Source organism: Elephas maximus, chromosome 5, assembly GCF_024166365.1.
Source record: "Elephas maximus indicus isolate mEleMax1 chromosome 5, mEleMax1 primary haplotype, whole genome shotgun sequence".
NCBI lineage: Eukaryota > Metazoa > Chordata > Mammalia > Proboscidea > Elephantidae > Elephas > Elephas maximus.
In genome coordinates, this window is record NC_064823.1 from 155,917,867 (window position 1) to 155,938,886 (window position 21,020).

At 42.8% G+C, this 21,020-nt stretch overlaps 1 protein-coding gene across 1 annotated transcript in view; it reads left to right on the forward strand.

The window, feature by feature from the left end:
- The window catches only part of CLNK (cytokine dependent hematopoietic cell linker), a 128,580-nt gene that overhangs the window by 46,405 nt on the left and 61,155 nt on the right, over positions 1–21,020 (forward strand). Inside the window, exons 7-9 of the mRNA XM_049885312.1 lie at positions 13,228–13,253; positions 13,497–13,516; positions 17,684–17,794. Coding sequence (XP_049741269.1) covers positions 13,228–13,253; positions 13,497–13,516; positions 17,684–17,794 — 157 coding nt within the window. The remainder of the gene's footprint in view (positions 1–13,227; positions 13,254–13,496; positions 13,517–17,683; positions 17,795–21,020) is intronic.

Sequence of the window (21,020 nt, forward strand, 5' to 3'; positions counted from 1 at the left end):
TATCTTTTGCAGTAATTTGGCCAATGCTGAAGTAATTAATAACAATTTGCACTGGGAAATAAAAGGAAAATCATAGGGAAAATCTAGAGAGATGATATGATTACCATAAAGATAAAATTCAAGATCCAAGGGCACGCATAGCTAAATGCTATTAAAATTGTCTCTGAGCTTCCTGGTAGTCAAAGCAAAAAGGGTATTGTGCGCCTTTGTGTGATATTAATTTCTCATAGTGAAAAATGTAAACCAGTTCTTCAGGGAGAGCAGTTTCTTACACAAGAATGTATTTTTCAGGGTTAAGTGCTATTTTATAGGGGATGTCCGCTGTTATAATGGATACCATGACTATAAAAACATGATTGCTCTTTAAAGTAAGCCTTGGTGTAAACTGAGGAAATAAGTCCAGAGAGGACCTCTGTAAAACTAAGGCTCACAGAAGCTGAGGCTTGTAGGGAGTGGGGGGAGGCTGCCTGGAAAACTTTGTTAATAAGAGTTATTTTCTTTCCATCTTCCTTCCATACACTTTCATAACTGATGGTTCCCCACCACCCCCAGAGCACTAATGTAATGCACAAAGAAGGAAGCTGGAAGGAAGGAATTAATGTGACTGCTCCCCATTTTTAGAACCATGCATCTTGCTGGAAAATGCCTGGATGATTTATGTGTTTATTACAAAATTCTGTATTTTTGATGCAAACACATTCTCAGATAATTTATTCATTCTCACAAAATGTCAAAGAAAAAAAAATATCAGTGGATTCAGTGATAACAGAATCTTATGGTGATATTTTTCATCAACTTGAGCAGTTATAGATTTATGTTAATGTACATTTCATGTCATTTTCTTGCAACCATTTTCTGACATTATCTGGAAACCGTCAGATTTCAAGAACTTCTCTTCCCTGAAGCTTAACTTTTTTCCATTCCTAAAAATTCAGTCAAGAAATCAAACAACATATTGCGTTGAGCAAATCTGCTGCAAAAGACCTCTCGAAAGTATTAAAAAGGAAAGATGTCACTTTGAGGGCTCAGGTATGCCTGACCCGAGCCATAGTATTTTCAATCACCTCATATGCATGCGAAAGCTGGACAATGAACAAGAAAGACCGAAGAAGAATTGATGCCTTTGAATTGTGGTGTTGGTGAAGAATATTGAATGCACCATGGAGCGCCAAAAGAACCAACAAATCTGTCTCAGAGGAAGTACAACCAGAATGCTCCTCAGAGGCAAGGATGGTGAGACTTCATCTCACGTACTTTGGACATGTTATCAGGAGGGACCAGTCCGTGGAAAAGGACGTCACGCTTGGTGAAGTAGAGGGTCAGCGAAAAAGAGGAAGGCCCTGAATGAGATGGATTGACACAGCGGCTACAACAGTGGGCTCAGACAGAACAATGATTGTGAGGATGGTGCAGGACAGGGTAGTGTTTCATTCTGTTTTTTACAAAGGGTACGTGAGTCAGAACCAACTCCATGGCACTTAACAACAACAAAAATGGATAAAAGCTTATTTGGAGGCAAAGTATTTATATGGTATAAGTTGTTTGTGATGAACCTGACCATTGACCAGGAATCCAGAAGACATCTTCTCATTTTAAGAGGGGGATAACTGTAATATTCAAATATGATGGGGCTTAACTTTCTACTGAAACAAATACCAAGAATAAAGGAAGCTAGGTTTAGAAAGCATATTTTTGCCCTAGATGTGAACCAAGCACAAACTGTAAACCAATTTCCTTTGAGGTGACAAGCATACAATATACAAGAATGCATTTATAAGGAAATACAATAGACCATTCAAGGAAAGAAAAAGAGAATTATGCATTCGTGACTTAACACGCATATCCAGAAACATGAGCTTGATTGGAAAAAAAAATGAAAAATAGAATTCCACAAAATGTCATCAAAAGACCTTTATTCTAGTTTTCCTTTAGACAAATGTATGTGCCAGAGAAATTGGAATCAGAAATAAATTCGAGTTAATCTGACCCAGAACCCTCATATACACAAGAAGTCAAGCAAGGCAAGTGCCTTGCTCAAAGTCATCCAGCAAGGTAGAGTCAAGACCAGAACCCAGCAATTTTTCAGCTATGGCAGTGTGTTTCCAGGGTTTTACTGTATTTGGTAGTGTATAAAATTCATTCCACCACCCCTCCCTTCTGTCCTCTGACTAATAACCTACTCATCCAAACTGTCTGTGTGACTCATCCAAACTACACAAGGTTTATTGCCTAGACATGAATTGATAGGTGATACTGCCCCCTCGTGGCAGAATGTGGCAACACACAACATCGCAATGATAGACCTTGATATCCTACAGATTTTATCTTTTACAAAAATAACAAGCCTGAGGCTAGAGAGCTGATCAGAAATAAATTTAAGATTATTCCCTTGACATTTTAGATTTAAATCTATTTCAGACACAAGCCATGGCTCAAAAGCAACAGAGACATAGATGTGATATTTAGCTCAAAGTTAATGTTACAAACTTTGTAGAAATACCCACTAATGGGGACTACACAGAAATGTTTTGTTGTTGTTGTTTCCACCACCACACAGAGAAAACTATAGGATCCAGAGAAAAAGATTATCATATCTTATGACTGCTTAATGTCGCGAATACATTTTTTAATAAATAAACATTAAGTGGTCGTCAAAAGGAAGATTAAAAATGAAGTGTTCAATAAGAGAAGCTTGGTAAAATCCACATCCCCAGATAATGACTCCCAGTCAAGTCCCTGTTTCCTACTAGGATTCCAGTATACAAGAATGTGTCTACACAGAGGAACAGGGTCGTCTCCACGACACCATTTCAGAAGCATCTCTCACGCATGCATCAGGAGAAGCGTTCTTCGTTTCTCTGTGCAAAGCTGGGATGTGAATAGAATGCCCGGCTACCTCAGTTCTCCCAAGACTGAGGGCTTTCCCAAGAGATGCAGGACGTTCCGCTAAAACCTGAAAAGCCCCAGGCAAACGGGGATGAGTTGGTCACCCTAAAGATGCCTCCTACGTCCCCGTGTCTCACGTGCCAGCAGAACATGAGGGCTGTTGTGTTTGTTTCATCAAGAGTTTTAAAACAACATACCTGGGATCATCCAGCCCTTTCTTGTCACTTAGGTGCAGCATCCCTCCCAGACCCTCGGGCATACTCAAGGGCTCTCTGCCTTCCCAGACAGCCTACTCCCAACTTTGAACAGCCCCACCAGGTTTAAGCTGCTCTGAGCATCAAAAAATTTTACAGTTAAATTTTTTAACTTCTTCTTCTTTAAACGAAATGATAGTTTAGCTTAACTAGTAAAGAAGGTCCGCCTTGAGCACTGTGGTCTTGTAAAGAACTATCTATATGGGATCAAATTGACAACAGCAACTCGAAAGGTTAGAAGAAACTTAGGAGGCAGCGAGTTCACGCCAATGAAGGAGGAATAATTTGGAAAAGGAGGGCGAGAATGGTTGTACAACTTGAAGAATTTAATCAATGTCTCTGAATTCTCTATGTAGAAATTGTTGAATTGGTGTATTTCTGCTGTGTACATTTTAAACGACAAAAATTTAAAAAAAAATTAACTTTCCCTCAAGGTCGACCTCTCAGACCTCAGTCCTATGTCCCTTGCTCTTTGAAGCTTTCCGGGGAAACACAATTCTTCCTCAAGGCAGAATTAATTCTCCTTTTCTTGAGTTTGGTACTGAAGGAAGAAGTCCAAGCTGCTCTGAAGGCATTGGCGAAAAACAAGGCTCCAGGAATTGATGGAATATCAATTGAGATGTTTCAACAAACAGATGCAGCACTGGAGGTACTCACTCGTCTATGCCAAGAGATATGGAAGACAGCTTCCTGGCCAACTGACTGGAAGAGATTCATATTTATGCCTATTCCCAAGAAAGGTGATCCAACCAAATGTGGAAATTACAGAACGATATCATTAATATCACACGCAAGCAAAATTTTGCTGAAGATCATTCAAAAACGGCTGCAGCAGTATATCGACAGGGAACTGCCAAAAATTCAGGCTGGTTTCAGAAGAGGACGTGGAACCAGGAATATCATTGCTGATGTCAGATGGATCCTGGCTGAAAGCAGAGAATACCAGAAGGATGTTTACCTGTGTTTTACTGACTATGCAAAGGCATTCGACTGTGTGGATCATAACAAACTATGGATAACACTGTGAAGAATGGGAATTCCAAAACACTTAATTGTGCTCATGAGGAACCTTTACATAGATCAAGAGGCAGTTGTTCAGACAGAACAAGGGGATACTGATTGGTTTAAATTCAGGAAGGTGTGCGTCAGGGTTGTATTCTTTCACCATACCTATTTAATCTGTATGCTGAGCAAATAATATGAGAAGCTGGACTATATGAAGAAGAACAGGGCATCAGGATTGCAGGAAGACTTATTAACAACCTGTGTTATGCAGATGACACAACCTTGCTTGCTCAAAGTGAAGAGGACTTGAAGCACTTACTAATGAAGATCAAAGACCACAGCCTTCAGTATGGATTACACCTCAACATAAAGAAAACAAAAATCCTCACAACTGGACCAATGAGCAACATCATGATAAATGGAGAAAAGACTGAAGTTGTCAAGGATTTCATTTTACTTGGATCCACGATCAACAGCCATGGAAGCAGCAGTCAAGAAATCAAAAGACGCATTGCGTTGGGCAAATCTGCTGCAAGGGACCTCTTCAAAGTGTTGGAGCAAGATGTCACCCTGAAGACTAAGGTGCGCCTGACCCAAGCCATGGTATTTTCAATCACATCATAGGCATGTGAAAGCTGGACAGTGAATAAGGAAGACTGAAGAAGAGTTGACACTTTTGAATTGTGGTGTTGGTGAAGAATATTGAATACACCATGGACTGTCAAAAGAACGAACAAATCTGTCTTGGAAGAAGTGCAGCCAGAATGCTCCTTAGAAGCAAGGATGGCGAGACTGCATCTTACATACTTTGGACTTGTTGTCAGGAGGGATCAGTCCCTAGAGGAGGACATCATGCTTGGCAGAGTACAGGGTCAGCGGGAAAGTGGAAGACCCTCAACGAGGTGGATTGACACAGTGGTTGCAACAATGAGCTCAAGCATAACAATGATTGTTAGGATGGCGCAGGACCGGGCAGTGTTCCATTCTGTTGTGCATAGGGTCACTGTGAGTCGGAACTGAGTCGACAGCACCTAACAATAACAACAACAACTTTTTCAGTTCCCACTACACATAGGACAGAACTCACTAGGTCCAAGATCCTAGGGGACTCCATGCCAGCTCAGGGACCCAGCACATCATAATTATAAGCAAAATGACCTTCTTTCAGCAATTATCACAGTGTCGTGACTGTCGGTAAGTAACACACACTCTTTCCCTTTGGAAACTCATTGTCTGGTTGGGGAAGAGACATCCAGAATGCCTACTATGTGCCACTAAAGGCCTTAGCATTACTGTACAATTAAATTGACCCCAGTGTTGAACACATAGTACCAGTTTACCAGTTACCGTCGAGTGGACTCCAACTCATGGCCACTGCATGTGTGTCAGAGTTGAATGGTGCTCCATTGGGTTTTCAGTAGCTGATTGTTCAAAGATCGCCAGGCCTTTCTTCTGAGGACATCTACCTGGACTAAAACCTCCAACCTTTCAAGTGGCAGCTGAGCTTGTTAACCATTTGCGCCACCCAGGAACTGAACACATCCAAAACAAACCCATTCCGATGCATGGTGACCCCATGTGTGACAGAGTAGAACTGCTCCGAAGGGTTTTATTTTAGTTTCTTGTTGTTGTTAGGTGCCATCCAGTCAGTTCCAATTTGTAATGACTCCATATACAACAGAATAAAACACTGCCTGGTCCTGAGCCATCCTTACAACCCTCGCTGTGCTCAAGCCCATCATTGTAGCCACTGGGTCAATCCATCTCATTGAGGATCTTCCTCTCTTTTGCTGACCCTCTTCTTTATTAAGCAGGATGCCCTTCTCCAGGGACTAGTCCCTCCTGATAACATGTCCAAAGTACATGAGATGAAGTCTCACCATCCTCACTTCTAAGGAACATTCTGGCTGTACTTCTCCCAAGACAGATTTGTTCGTTCTTCTGGCAGTCCATGGGATACACAATATTCTTTGCCAACACCATAATTCAAAGACTTCAATTCTTCCTTATTCATTGTCCAGCTTTCGCATGCATATTAAACAACTAAAAAGACCATAGCTTGGGTCAGGGGCACATTAGTCCTCAGAGTGACATCTTTGCCTTTCAACATGGAAGAAGTTTTTGCAGCAGATTTACCCAATGCAATACTTCATTTGATTTATTGACTGCTGCTTCCGTGGACATTGATTATAGATCCAAGTAAAATGAAACCCTTGATAACTTCAGTATTTTCTTAGTTTCTTGTTGTTGTTGTTGTTGTTAGGTGCCATTGAGTTGCTTCCGACTCATAGTGACCCTGTGTACAACAGAAGGAAACACTGCCCGATGCTGCGCCATCCTCATAATCGTTACGTTTGAGCCCACTGTTGCAGCCACTGTGTCAATATCTCATTGAGGCTCTTCCTCTCTTTCGCTGATGCTCTATTTTACCAAGCGTGATGTCCTCCAGGGACTGATCCCTCCTGATAACATGTCCAAAGAACATGAGACGTAGTCTTGCCATCTCCCTTCTAAGGAACATTCTGGCTGTACTTCTTCCAAGACAGATTTGTTCATTCTTCTGGCAGCCCATGGTATATTCAATATTCTTCACCAATACCATAATTCAAAAGCGTCAGTTCTTCTTTGGTTTTCCTTATTCATTGTCCAGCTTTTGCATGCATATGTGGCAATTGAAAAGACCATGGCTTGGGTCGGGCGCACCGTAGTCCTCAAGGTGACCCTCAAGGTGACGTCTTTGCTTTTCAACACTTTGAAGAGACCTTTTGCAGATTTGCCCAGTGCAATATGTCATTTGATTTATTGACTGCTGTTTCCATGGGCATCGATTGTAGAGCCAAGTAAAATGAAATCCTCGATAACTTCAGTATTTTCTTAGTTTCTTAGTGCAGCTATAACAGAATTACCAAAGTAGGCAGCATGCAGCAACAGGTGGCTTTAACAAACAGAAATTTATTTTCTCGCAGTTTAGTAGGCTAGAAGTCCAAATTTTGGCACTGGCTTTAAGGGAAGGTCATATTCACAGGTATCAGGGGTTAGGACTTGAACACAACTTTTGGGGGAAAACAATTCCCCCCCAAAATTTTGTTTAATATAGAAACTAAATTTGTTATAGATGAATATAAAAATTAGCTAAAGTCCTCAGTCACAGGGACCACGGTTTATTAAACATAGCGTGTTTAACAAACTGTGCCTGGCACATAGTAGGTACTTGGTAAATATTTATTGTGTTAATACCACAATTTAACCCATTTTCATAGCGTATTAAATAAGCACTACCACTCTGCCAGGTATCACAGAACCACCTGGAGACAAGTCTGTGGTCCTCAGTCACTGATTCCAATTAGATGGGGGCTTATGGAGAGGCAAGTCGGAAGCCTGGGTTGCTTCTGGCTCCATGTTTATCTCTACTTCTAAATTGAGGCGAATTCTATTCCCTTGCTAGACCTTAATCCCATCTGTAGAGACATAGCGGTGCAGTTAACATGCTTGGCTGCTAACTGAAAGGTTGGAGGTTTGAGTCCACCCAGAGGCACCTCAGAAGAAAGGTCTGGCAATCCACTTCCCAAAAAATCAGCCATTGAAAACCCTCTGGAGAACCGTTCCACCCTGACACACATAGGGTTGCTGTGAGTTGGGGGGACTCAATGGCAACTGAACTGGTTTTAGAGAAGTAGTGGAACCATATGGCCTCTAACAGTTTGTGAATCCACGAGATGCTGCATACATACAAATCCACCCACCCCATCACCTGTATCATCCTCTCCAACCGGTCTCAGTCCTTCACTTCCCGAGACATCCAAGTCAGCCGCAAAGACCTCTCCCAAAGCTTCTGTGGGGAAGATGCTTCTGTCCTGCTCCCCTCACTGCTCCCAGCATGAAAGCTGCCGAAGTACATGTTCATTATCGGAGGCGCTCTTAGCCAGGTGGAAACCCTAGTGGCACAGTGGTTAAGACATACAGCTGCTAACCAAAAGGTCTGTAGTTTAAATCCACCAGGTGCTCCTTGGAAACTTTATGGGGCAGTTCAACAGGTTTGGTTTTGGTTTTTCTTAACCAGGCAGCTTCCTCCTACACCCTTGGCATTGCCTAACTTAAGCGCTTCCCTTAGCCCAAAGAATCATCTCAGCAATTGAGCGCTGCAATTAATTCCTGAACGTTTCAACAGACTTAGAAACCGTTGTCAAATTGGCCTTGTCAAATGTACGTTAGCCGCTTGGATCGTAAGTTGCTTCTCTGGACTCTTCCAGAATTAATCACGAGGACATAAAATCCTAATGGTTTGCTTCTGTATATCATAAAACCCTTAGACGCAATAAATATTGTGATTGAGGCCAAGCTTTATCCAATTTTGTCCAAAGTCTTTTTCCCTAATTACAGGACATTACACTGATGGGCTGTTTCTGAAAGTGGTGATTTGCATGATCATATTTCATAGATAGAGTGTGTAGTAGATAAGTGTTTAACATAAATTGGATTGTAGCTACATGAAAAACAGATATTATTTTATTTCATCCTGACAATCCAAGTGTCTTGTTTAACTTGGGGTGTTGTAACACAAACACCACAAATGGGTGGCTTTAAAACACAGGGAATTATTTTCTCACAGTTCTGGAGGCTAGAAGTCCAAATCAGGGTCTTATAGGTTATTCTGGGCCTTCCGTGGCTGCCTGGTTCCTTGGTTTGTAGACTGTCCTCATGTGGTATCTGTCTCCCCGGCCTGTGTTCCTGCCTGTGTCTATTCTGCTCTTTTTACAACTCAGAAGTGACTAGGTTTAGGACGCACCCTACAATGGTATAGCCTCAGTGATGTAAAAAGGAAAAACCCTATTTCCAAGCAGGATCACATCCACAGGTGGGTTTGGATTCCAACACATGTTTTAGGGTAATACAATTCAATCTCTAACACCAAGGAACTAGATTTCATTATCTACACTTTACAGACATGAAAACTGAAGCCCCGAACATTTAAATAACTTGCCCAAGGTCACTCAGTAAGTAGAAAAGGTGGGATTAGAACCCAGTTGGAATGACTTCTAAGACCCCATTTCACACCACGTATTGTGCTGTTGTCCCTCTACCAAGAAACAAATCCTTGGACCCTACGTATCTCCTTTTCCAACCGTTCAGGTCACAGATAAAGATACCAAAGATCAGAGAAGCCAACCAATTTGCATGACGTCACTCAGCTCAGCAATAGCACCAAAACTAGGCTACCGGTAGTGGTGAATGTTTACCAACAGGGTCTCTGAAAATAGGCAAACCAGGTCCATCAAATTTCAAAACCATGCTGCCCTCACCTCACTTCATTACCTCCCAAGAAGCCGTAACTTTGCAGGGGAGGTGAGATCTGTCTTGTCTAAGACTGAAGAGCCGCGAAGATCTCTGGGAAAATGGCTAATTACACATATGGCCACCAGGGGGCGAGCAGGCAACCTTCTCCACGTGAAAACTGCTTCATTGAATTATAAAACAGGAAAGATGGAGGAAACCAACTGGCTGTGTCCTCTCATTTGACAGACAGGAAACTTTTCATAGCATTTGGAAATATCTGTGTACTTCATCAGGGAGTAGATTTGCCATTTTCTCTCTAATTTTCCATTACATTACATAATTACGCAGTAACAGTAGTAACAGTGTGTATGTATTGGAGTCATGCTCTATTGGGAACCTAAGTTCATTAGCTCATTAATTCCACACATGAGTTTCCATGAAGTATGGGCAAAAGAGGAAACTTCTTCCTCCCTCAATCTATTCACGTTCTTCATAAACATTTACTGAGACCTGCTACGATCCTACAAGGAGCCCTGGTGGTTCAACAGTTAAGCACTCAGCTGCTCACGGAAAAGCTGGCAGTTTGAACCCACCCAGCAGCTCCACGGGAGAAAGACAGGGCAATCCGCTTCCATGAAGATTACAGCCTAGAAAATCCTACGGGGCAATTCTGTCACATGGGTCTCTGTGAAATGGACTTGAGGGCACTTAACACAGCAATGTGATCCCACACATACTAAGTAGCAGAGTCAAGGTTCAAACCCAAGAAATTCAGCTCCAGATCTCACATCTTCCCATTAAACCAAATACCCGAGTTGTTATTGCTTCACTAAACAAGTCAAAAAAAGAAAAAGCTCATTGGTTTTGTCTGACTTCACCTGTTGGAGCCAGCATTTTCCATTGCAAGGTAAAGGTGTGGACTTGACGCCCCTGAAGCTCACTTGTGCCCCTGAGTTTGTAGGATTTCAGTCACCTAAGCAGTGACTAAGTGAAGCTCCAGTATAAATGTCTGTCAGTTTGTCGTGCTGTGGGGGCTTGCGTGTTGCTGTGATGCTGGTCCTACCCATTTAAAAAATGTTTTGAAAGAATGAAAACAAAATGGGGAGAATAGTAATTTGATTCAATGAAGTAATTATGTTACACCTGGAAAAGCCATGAGAATTATCCATCTATCCAGAACCAGTATGTGCTGTGTTGTGTAATGTTGTGTTGTGTTGTTTAGGGTCGTGTTGTGTACTGTTGCAATGTGTTGTGCATATTGTGTTGTGCAGTGTTTTATTGTGTTGTGTGGTATAGTGTTGCATTTTATGCTGTGTAGTGTTTTTTTTTAGTGTTGTATAGCATTGTGTAGTGTAGTACTGTGTTGTATTGTCTTGTGTTATATAGCATTGCATTGTGTAGTGCTGTGTTGTGTAGTGTATTATGTTGTGTAGTATTGTGCTGTGTAGTGTGTTGTGTAGTGTTGTGTTGTGCTACGTAGTGTTGTGTAGCACTCTGTTTTGCTGTATAGTATTATGTTGTATAGTGTTGTGTTGTGGTATGAAGTGTTGTGTTGTGTAGTGTTGTGCTGTGTAGTGTGTTGCATAGTGTAGTGTTGTGTTGTGCTGTGTACTTTTGTGTCATGTAATGTGTTGTGCTGTGTAGTGTTGAGCTATGTAGTGTTGTGTAGTGCTGTGCTGTGCGGAGTTGTGCTGTATAGTGTTGTGTTGTGGTATTGTGTCATGCTGTGCTGTAGTGTGTTGTGTTGCATTAGATCCTTTTTGACCAGCTGTATCCTTCACCAGAGGAAACCTTAAGAGGCGGCCCAGTGGGAAGCAGACCCAAATAGAACCCCCCAGTGACAGTGGGTGGCGAGCCAGAGACCAGCACCCAGCCCCCAAGCCACCCAAGTTCCTTAGGTGTTCCCAGGGGGACCCCAGGGGAGTCTTTAGATCATTGCTAAAACCACTAATTTGTCCAAACTCACTGTTTTACCAACGAGGAAGTGAGGCCCAGCGTGAAGATGCCCAGTTCTCGGTGGAGGCTCACGCCTCCTGTGACAGGACACATGGCTGTCTAACCGACTCCTCCGAGAGCCTATAAAATAGCAGTAATTACAGCACACCCACTTGTACAGATAAGCGAACACCGCTTTTGCAAGGAGGCTTTTTCTGACACCCCAGATGAACTGAAGTCTCCCGTAATATGTTCCTTTAATACCTTTTCTTCTTGAAATCCTCGCCAAATATTAGTGACCGGCCCAAGCACTTAGGCTTACGCCCTCTGGAGACACGGTTGGGGTCTGCCGCCTTCATCATAACATCCCCAGAGCCTAATGTGCAGGCTCTAAACAGAACAACTGTAAGCTCCTTGGGAGGAAGGATCGTATCATATTTGCCTTTTATCCCCAGCATCTTGTACTATGAGGGCAGCGGTGGTTTGGTGGTAGAATTCTCACCCTACATGAGGGAGACCTGGGTTCAATTCCCGGCCAATGCACCTCATGAACAGCCTTCGCCCGTCTGTCAGTGGAGGCCTGTGTGTCGCTATGATGCTGGGCAGGTTTCAGCGGAGCTTCCAGACTAAGACAGACTAGGAAGAAAGGCCTGGTGATCTGCTTCCAAAAATCAGCCAGTAAAAACCCTATGGATCACAATGGTCCGATCCTGTTGTGCATGGGGTTGCCATGAGTCGGGGGTCAACTTCATGGTAGCTAACAACTTTGTAGCTCAGAATAGCAATTCAGTAATTTCATTTGAATTGAATTGAATGATGGAACTAAAAATATCTATGAGTCGGCAAAATCCATTCCAGGCCCTACTCAGTCTCTTTCTAGGGCTGGATGATCTTAAGTAATTACCTTACCTAGTTTGTCCTTAGTTTTCTCATCCCTAAAATAAAATTGGATTCTGGGGTCTCCAAAGGCTTTTCTTTTTTTTGTTTTTGTTTTTTTTTATAACTTCTATAGCTTTGGTTTTTTTTGTACTTTAGATGAAGGCTTACAGGATAAACTAGTTTCTCATTAAACAGTACACATATTGTTTTACGACATTGGTTAACCATCCCACGACATGTCGATAGTCTCCCTTCTCAAACTTAGGTTCCCTATTACCAGCTTTCCTATCCCTTCCTGCTTTCTAGTCCTTGCCCCTGGGCTGGTATGCCCCTTTAGTCTTGTTTTATTTTACGGGCCTGTCCAGTCTTTGGCTGAAGGGTGAAGCTCAGGAATGACTTCATTACTGAGCTGACAGAGTGTCTGAGGGCCATACTCTCAGGGTTTCCCCATTCTCTGTCAGGTCAGCCAGTCTGGTCTTTCTTTTTTGAGTTAGAATTTTGTTCTACATTTTTCTCCAGATCCTTCTATCTTGAAGATTCTGTGATGCTATTAACCTCTGCTTGGCAATGCCCAGTTAAGGTTTGTGTTAGGCAGGAACTTAAACTAATGAAGTTAGTAGATAGAAAAGAATGTTAATTCTAATCAGAAAATGGTCATTAAAAGGAGACCTCAAGGGTAACATCGCCTGCAATGAAATCTTCCTAAGCCATTTACTGGCTGGTGACTGTAGGCGAGATACTTAAATTCCCATTCTTCAGTTCTTCATTAACACAAGGGTAGCAATCAGAGTGTTGTGAGGGTTGAGTGTGATCACAGAACTAAGGTACTTAGCACGGTGTGGGCATCTAATAAGGGGTCAACGAATGTTAATTGTCATTATCTTCATTATTATTAAAAATGAGACTGGTTTCTATTTAAACATAGGTAAAAGTTAAAAAGTAGTGCTTAATGGCATTTTCCATAAATTCACTGGTATTCCCTCTTATTTCCTAGGAGACAAACTCATAAAAGAAGCCAAGGTAAGAGAAATCATTAAAAATACATTTGCCACCTACTCTTTAGTTTAGACGCATAGAAGCATGAACAACGTGAGTGCTTAAATAGCACTTTAAAAATATGTCCTAGAAGTTTTGTTGGTATTCATCATTTCTGTTTGTAAACCCTAAAATTCATCATTTCTGTTTGTAAACCCTAAAATTGTTAACCATGGACCCTGCTCAATGAATAATAAACTGCATTTCTGGTTCTCTTTCCTTTTGCAGATTCCTTTACCACCTCCTCGGTAAGGCGCTTAAAATGGCATTTTGTTTTGCTCTATACATAAATGATTTGTTGAAGTACTTGATAAAGAGAAACACAAACATCTGACACTGAAAAAGTAGTATGAGTTGGCCAATCAGCAAGATTAAACCAGCCTTCGATTATTCATGTAATCGTTCGTTCATTAAACAGTCGCCTATTCAGTAGACTTCATTTGCTCTTCATTGTCTAGCTCTTCATTCATTCCTTCCTGCTTCCCTTCTTTCACTCCCTTCTTCATTTTAGTAGAGAAATCTATCAGATAGTATTATTATAGGCATGTATCTAGCACGGCCAGATATACCTGAGACAGGGGCAAGCCCTCCATGGACTTAAAATTGGCAGAGGAGTTACAATGTCTAATTGTTGTTGTTGTTGTTAGTTGCCATCAAGTCAGCTCCAACTCATTGTAACCGTCTGTATAATAGAACAAAACACAGCTTGATCCTGAGCACCTTCACAATCGTTGGTTTGTTTGACCCCATTTTTGCAGCCACCATGTCAATAACATCTAATACTTTACCTTGTGTCTTATTGCCGCCGCCTATTTTCTCTTCGTTTTCACACCATAGGAGGGCTATTGATAAAAAGTTATGAAAATTTCTATCAGGAAGCAAATTGACTCACATAAGAAAAACTAACAATAACAACCAAGACCTGAGATAATCAGGTTTGGTGTAGGACATTCACTGAGGACTAATTTAGATGCACTTTGCGAATTGAAAAGCATGATAGGTGATTACACCATGATAAGATATTTAATTCATTTAACAAACACAAGCATGCTGCAGACTAGAAACACATATTAACATGCTATCAGGAGGGATCAGTCCCTGGAGAAGGACATCATGCTTGGTACAATAGAGGGTCAGCGAAAAAGAGGAAGCCCCTCAACAAGATGGACTAACACAGTGGCTACAACAATAGGCTCGAGCATGGCAACAATTGTGAGGATGGCGCAATACCAGGCAGTGTTTCTTTCTGTGGTGCACAGGGTCACTGTGAGTCAGAACCGGCTCAATGGCACCTAACAACAACAACAACCCTGTACAACCAAAGTTTATTATCTGCTTCCTACATCCCTCGCTTCATTGGTGTCTCGTCCCCAGCAGCGAGTCTTCAGGTTTATCTGGTGTGTATTCTTCCCACAGGAGAAATAATTATGATAGACACATACCGACCAAGAGTTTCAGCACTGAGATTTTTATGGCCCTAAAATCTGCTAGACATACCATCTGGGGACCTGCGGTGAACAATGTTGAAACCCTGTGAGGCAATCACTACCATCACGTCACCATCTCCCTAGCTGCTGTTTCGTGAGTGCCCCGGGCTCTCACATCTCTCTCTGTCTGAGGGCTTTCTCTGTCCACGGGAGCACAGACAGCAGACTAGGAGTGCCAGGGTGTGGAGGCCCCAGGAGCGTCCCTTGACCAGTGAGGAATAGGAACCCATGGATAAATGCTCCAGTTCCTCCCTCTCAGTGGACAATTCTGAGGTGTACGCTAGAGTCTCTCAGGAGGTCACCAGCAGAATCAAGCCCCAGTTGCCCTCAGAGGAAATCCACCCATTAGTCCATCCACTGCAGTCTCTCCTCAGAAGTGACACGTCTTCTTTCTGTTTCCTCACTGTGATCCCAGGAATCACATCTCAAAAAAACTGTGGATACTCCAGTCCTTTTCCTAGGGTTAACTTTTGGGAGGAACTCAAACTAAGGTACTTTGTTTAATCTCAATGGCTAATTTCTGGAAGTAGATCACCAGGTCTTTCTTTCGAGGCACCTCTGGGTGGACTCGAACCTTTAATATTTGGTGTGCAGCTGAGCTTGTTAACCATTTGCAGCATCCAGGGACTCCTACATAGGAAGGTAGGTAGATAGGTAGGTAGATGACAGATAGACAGATAGGTAGGTAGGTAGGTGGGTAGATAGGCAGGTAGGTGGTTGGTTACGAAGGAGGGGAGGTGTGGGCATGGAAAAACACTAGTCAATAGATAAGTGGTAACTTCAAAAAAAAATTTTTTTTTTTTTTTTGGTGACAGGTAAGACAGTACACAATACTGGGGAAGCCAGCACAAGCTGTACAAGGCAAGGTCATGGAAGCTCCATAGACTCATCCAAACTCCTTGAGGGACTAAATTACTGGGCTGAGGGCTGTGGGGACCATGGTCTTAGGGAACATCTAGCTCAATTGGTATAACATCATTTATTAAGAAAATATTCTATATTCTACTTTGGTCAGTAGCGTCTGGGTTCTTAAAAGCCTGTGAGCGGCCATCTAAGATACTTTACTGGTCTCACCCCTTCAGGAGGAAGGGAGAATGAGGAAAACTAAAGTCACAAGGGAAAGATTAGTCCAAAGGACTAATGGACCACAACTACCACAGCCTCCACCAGACTGAGTCCAGTACAACTAGGTGGTACCCGGCTACCACCACGGACTGCTCTGACAGGGATCATGATAGAAGGTCCCAGATGGAGCTGGAGAAAAATGTAGAACAAAATTCTAACTCACAAAAAAAGACCAGACTTACTGGCCTGACAGAGACTGGAGAAACCCTGAGAGTATGGCCCCCAGAAACTCTTTCAGCTCAGTAATGAAGTCATTCTTGAGGTTCACCCTTCAGTCAAAGATTAGACAGGCCCATAAAACAAAACGAGACTAAAGGGACACACCAGCCCTGCAGCAAGGACTAGAAGGCAGGAGAGGACAGGAAAGCTGGTAATAGGGAGTCCAGGGTCTAGAAGGGGGAGAGTTGACATGTCATGGGGTAGTTAACCAATGTCATAAAGCAATATGTGTACTAACTGTTTAATGAGAAGCTAGTTTGTTCTGTAAACCTTCATCTAAAGTACAATAATTAAAAAAAAAAAAAACAGGGCTGATCTGTAAGCCAAAATTTGCTGACCCCTGGTCTAGAGAATCAACAAAACAATAAATCAAGCCCTGATTTGTAGCATTTTCAGATTTCCGCAGTGTAAATACTCTCACCATGACCAACTTCAAGCTATCAAGAGGACATCACTGAAGCCAGAGTTGTAGCTGTATGGTGTGTTGTATCTGTATATTGTAATTAAAGTTTGTCTTAGGCTGAGTTTTCTAGAGAAGCAAAACCAGTAAAGTGTATAAATATATAGAGAGAGATTTATGTCAAGGAAATGGCTCATGCGGTTTTAAAGGCTGTAATGTCTCACGCCCATAGGTCAGGATAGAGACTTCTCCTGATTCATGTAGCTACAGGGGCTGGTGGACCCAAGATCAGTAGGTCAGAGAGCAGGGCTGTTGCTCACAGGCTGTGAAAATCAATGAATTCCAAGATCGGCAGGCAAGACCTCAGGTAAGCAGCTAGCTCAAGTCCCAAGAACTGGAGGTCAGACGAACAGATGCACAGGAGCCAGCTGCAGGATTCGGAATGAGCAAAAGCCCCTGAGCCCTAACAGAGCATCAACCCACATTTGATGCAGGCCACATGCCCAAGGAAACTCTGCTTCAACTGATTGGCTACTCACAGCAGATCCCAGCATGGGGGTGATCACATATCAAATCTCAACAGGGAAGTGACCACAACATCACATGAGTGCCAAAACTCTGAGAATCATGGCACAGCCAAGTTGACACACAATCTTAAACATCACAGTCCACCCCTTGTCAACTAGGCACCTGTACACATCACCTTAAAGTATGCATAATCTCTGAAAAAAGACAATTATAAAAAAAAAAGGAAGTTGTTGACGTTCAACAATTTTCAGATTTCTTTGGAGGGTCTTTGAACCTCAGGGTTTCTAGTCTGTGGTAAATGGAAGGTGCTTGGCACAGTTTTCCCAGTTCTCCTAAAACTAAAACAGGTGGTATAATGAGAAATATGCGACACCCTGTAAAAATTTATATTATACCCTTTAGAAAATAGTAGAGTACCAATGACCAAGTTACAGGGAGGTGGATTTAGGCTCATTAGAAGAATCAGTATGCCAATATCCGAAGCGACCTGGTCCAGGCTCTCTGTGAAGTAGTGAGCACCCTGAAACAGAAGTCCCAGAACGGAAGTCTCCAAACAGAAGCTGGGAGAGCCGAGGGCATGGTTGTGAGTGTGAACTCCAGTCTGAGGGCCGCTAGTGCAGCAAACTTTCTCAGACCCCCTGTGGCTCTTCACACAGGCCTCCCATCGCTCTTCCGAGGAAGTACCAGCCCTTGCCCCCCACGCCGGAGAGCAGCAAGTCACTTTTTCCTCAGAGACACACCTTTCCTGAAGCCTGGAGAGGACCCAGGTGAGTGAGTTGTTATTGCTGTTATTTTTGGTGCTGGTGGAATTCCAGGGGTACTGATGTGCTATGCAAGGGTGTCTTATTACCTAGGGTTGCTGTTATAGAAATACCACAAGTTGGTGACTGTGAAGAACAGAAGTTTATTTTCTCACAGTTCTGGAGCCTGAAAGTCCAAATCAGGGTCTCTGCCTAGTTCTGGTGTTTCCATTGATCCTTGGCATTGCCTTGTTCATAGATCATCCTCATATGTCATCTGTCATCCCCTGTGTGTGTGTCTCTGTGTCTATTCTGGCCTTCTTATAACTCAGAAGTAATTAGGTTTAGGATCCACCCTACACTGGTATGACCTCATCTGATTGATTGACTACATTACATTATGTACATTACATTACACATTTTAAGAAACCAAGCCAGTTGCCACTGAATCAATTCTGACTCATGACAGCCCCATGTGTGTCAGAGTAGAACTGGTCCATAATGTTTTCATGGCTGTGACCAGGCCTTTCTTCTGAGTTGCCTCTGGGTGGGCTTAAACAGCCAATCTTTCCATTGGTAATTGAGAGCCCTTAACTATTAGTTCCACCCAGGAATCCCCATATTAGACATTACATTATAGAAGGTAATCGGCTTTGCCAAGGTGTCTTAGTTATCTAGTGCTGCCATAACAGGAATACCACAAGCAGATGGCTTTAAGAAAGAGAAATTTATTTTCTCACAGTCTAATAGTTTACAAGTCCAAATTCAGGGCATCGGCTCCAGGCGAAGCCTTTCTCACTCTGTCAGCCCTGGAGGAAGGTCCTCATCCTCAGTCTTCCCCTGGCTGAGGAGTTTCTCAGGCGCAGGGACCCCGTGTCCAAAGGACAGGCTCTGCTCCTGGTGCTGCTTTCTTGGTGGTGTGAGGTCCCCAACTCTCTGCTTGCTTCCCTTTCCTTTTATCTCTTGAGAGATAAAAGGTGATGCAGGCCACACCCTAGGGAAACTCCCTTTACATTGGATCAGGGAGGTGACCTGAGTAAGGGTGGTGTTACAATCCCACCCTAATCCTCTTTAGCATAAAATTACAATCACAAAATGGAAAACAACCACACAATATTGGGAATCATGGGCTAACCAAGTTGACACATATTTTTGGGGAGACAGAATTCAATCCATGACACAAGGCCAACTGATTTAATCACATGCAACCACTCCATGGCAACAACTATAGACTACTGTTCGGTCAAACCACTGAAAACCATAGCTAAGCCAAGTTGACACATAAAATTAACCATCACAGGAGGTGACAGGGAAAACCAAACAAATCACTTCTCTGAATGGGCTCCCAAATTAGGACGGAGATAAACCAAATAAATCTTGAGGGAAAATTGTCTTAGAAGCCTGAAGTTTGAGTCTTTCTAGAAAATACAGCTTCTTTCTAATAAAATGAGTTATTAAAACAGTTGCTCACTTGAGGTCTGAATTAGTTACTAAGGAAAATGCTAAATGTCAAGCAGAATCAGGATATGGTTATATAAAAACCATAAGGGGTACCAGACTCTTCCGGGACCAGTAGTGGCCTCCAGCTTCCCGTCACCCAGGCTGGAGGAATATAACCGCAAGTGAAAATCCATTTATCAAAAATGTTATTGCCTTTTTGACAAATAAATATTTTTAAAACAACCCTCTAGTGTTGAGTGCTGACGATGGACCCCTGCTCCGGATTGTGTGGGACGTTTGGCAGCAAGCTCTAATCACAAACGCAGTGGATGAGAATGGGCTTTTTTTCCCCCTCCAATAGAGGTTGAATTTTCAAAATTACCTTGTTTTGGAAGTCAGAACAGAGATTAGCGTCCCCCTCTTACTTCTGTACAGAATGAGCAATGCTTTCTTATTGCAAGCTTGATTCAGCAGGTTGGGCACAAGATATTATTTAGTCAGCAAGCATTTCCCATGGATACAGAAATTCAGACTATCGAGCTCCTTTTGAGCATTTAAGGAAAACCCACTCATCACTGGCTCTGACGAAAATGTCATTTCTCCCTCTTAATTGTCTGATGAATGTCTCTTTATCTTTTCATCCTTTAAAGCCCCACGCAAACTTACATCCTCCAGGAAGCACCCCGTCCTTCTCTCCACTCCCCAATATCTTCTGTGACCCCTTCTCAACCAGCATAGTGTCGAGGGAAAAAACATGGGTTCTTGAGTCTGGGTTCAAACTACCTGGGTTGAAATTCAAGTTCAACTTCTTAAGAACTGGCAGATTTGGAGCAGTGGTCTTCAACCAGGGGCAACTCTGCCCCCCAGGGGACACTTGGCAATGTCCAGAGACATTTTTGGATGTCACAGCTTTGAGAGTGTTGCTACTGACATCTGTGGGTAGAGGCCATAGCTGCTGCTTATCACTTAGAATACACAAGACAGCCCCCTCCCACACAATAAAAAACAATGCGGCCAAAGGCCAATAGCGCAGAAGCTGAGAAACCCTGTCTTAGGGCAAATTGCTAATCTCTGAGCCCAAGCAGGAGAAAGACTTGGAGATCTGCTCCCGTAAAGATTACAGCCTAAGAAGCCCTACGGGGCAACTCTACTCTGTCACATGGAATCAATATGAGTCAAAATCAACTGGACGGGACTTAACGACAACAAAGTGAAGATAATAATAATACCTACCACCTACCTCACGGGTTAATGTGAGGATTGAGATGATTTCCATAAAGTGCTTAGCAGGGCTTGCCTAGTGCAAATTCACAACCAACATGTACTGCACTCTTATCACTACACTGAGTCCTTCTCTGTCGGTGTCTTTGTCATCGCATATAACATGCCTGGGTACAAGTCTGCCTCTTCCACCCTGAAAGGAAGAAGTAACTCATTTTTGTATCTGCATTTCCAGGCACAGTGCCTGACACATGTTGTTGTTATTGTTAGCTGCCACCAAGTTGGCCCCCCACTCATGGCGAGCCCATGCACGACGGAACAAAACGCTGCCAAGTCCTGTACCATCCTCATGAAGGATTGGATCAGACCACTGTGAACCATAGGGTTTTCACTGGCTGATTTTGAGACATAGATAGCCAGGACTTTCTTCTTAGTCTGTCTTAATCTGGAAGCTCCGCTGAAACCTGTTCAGCATCATAGCAACACGCAAGCCTCCACTGACAGAGAAGGGATGGCGTGCACGAGGTGCGTTTTCTGGGAATCAAACCCGGGGCTCCCACTGGAAGGTGAGAATTCTATCATTGAACCATCA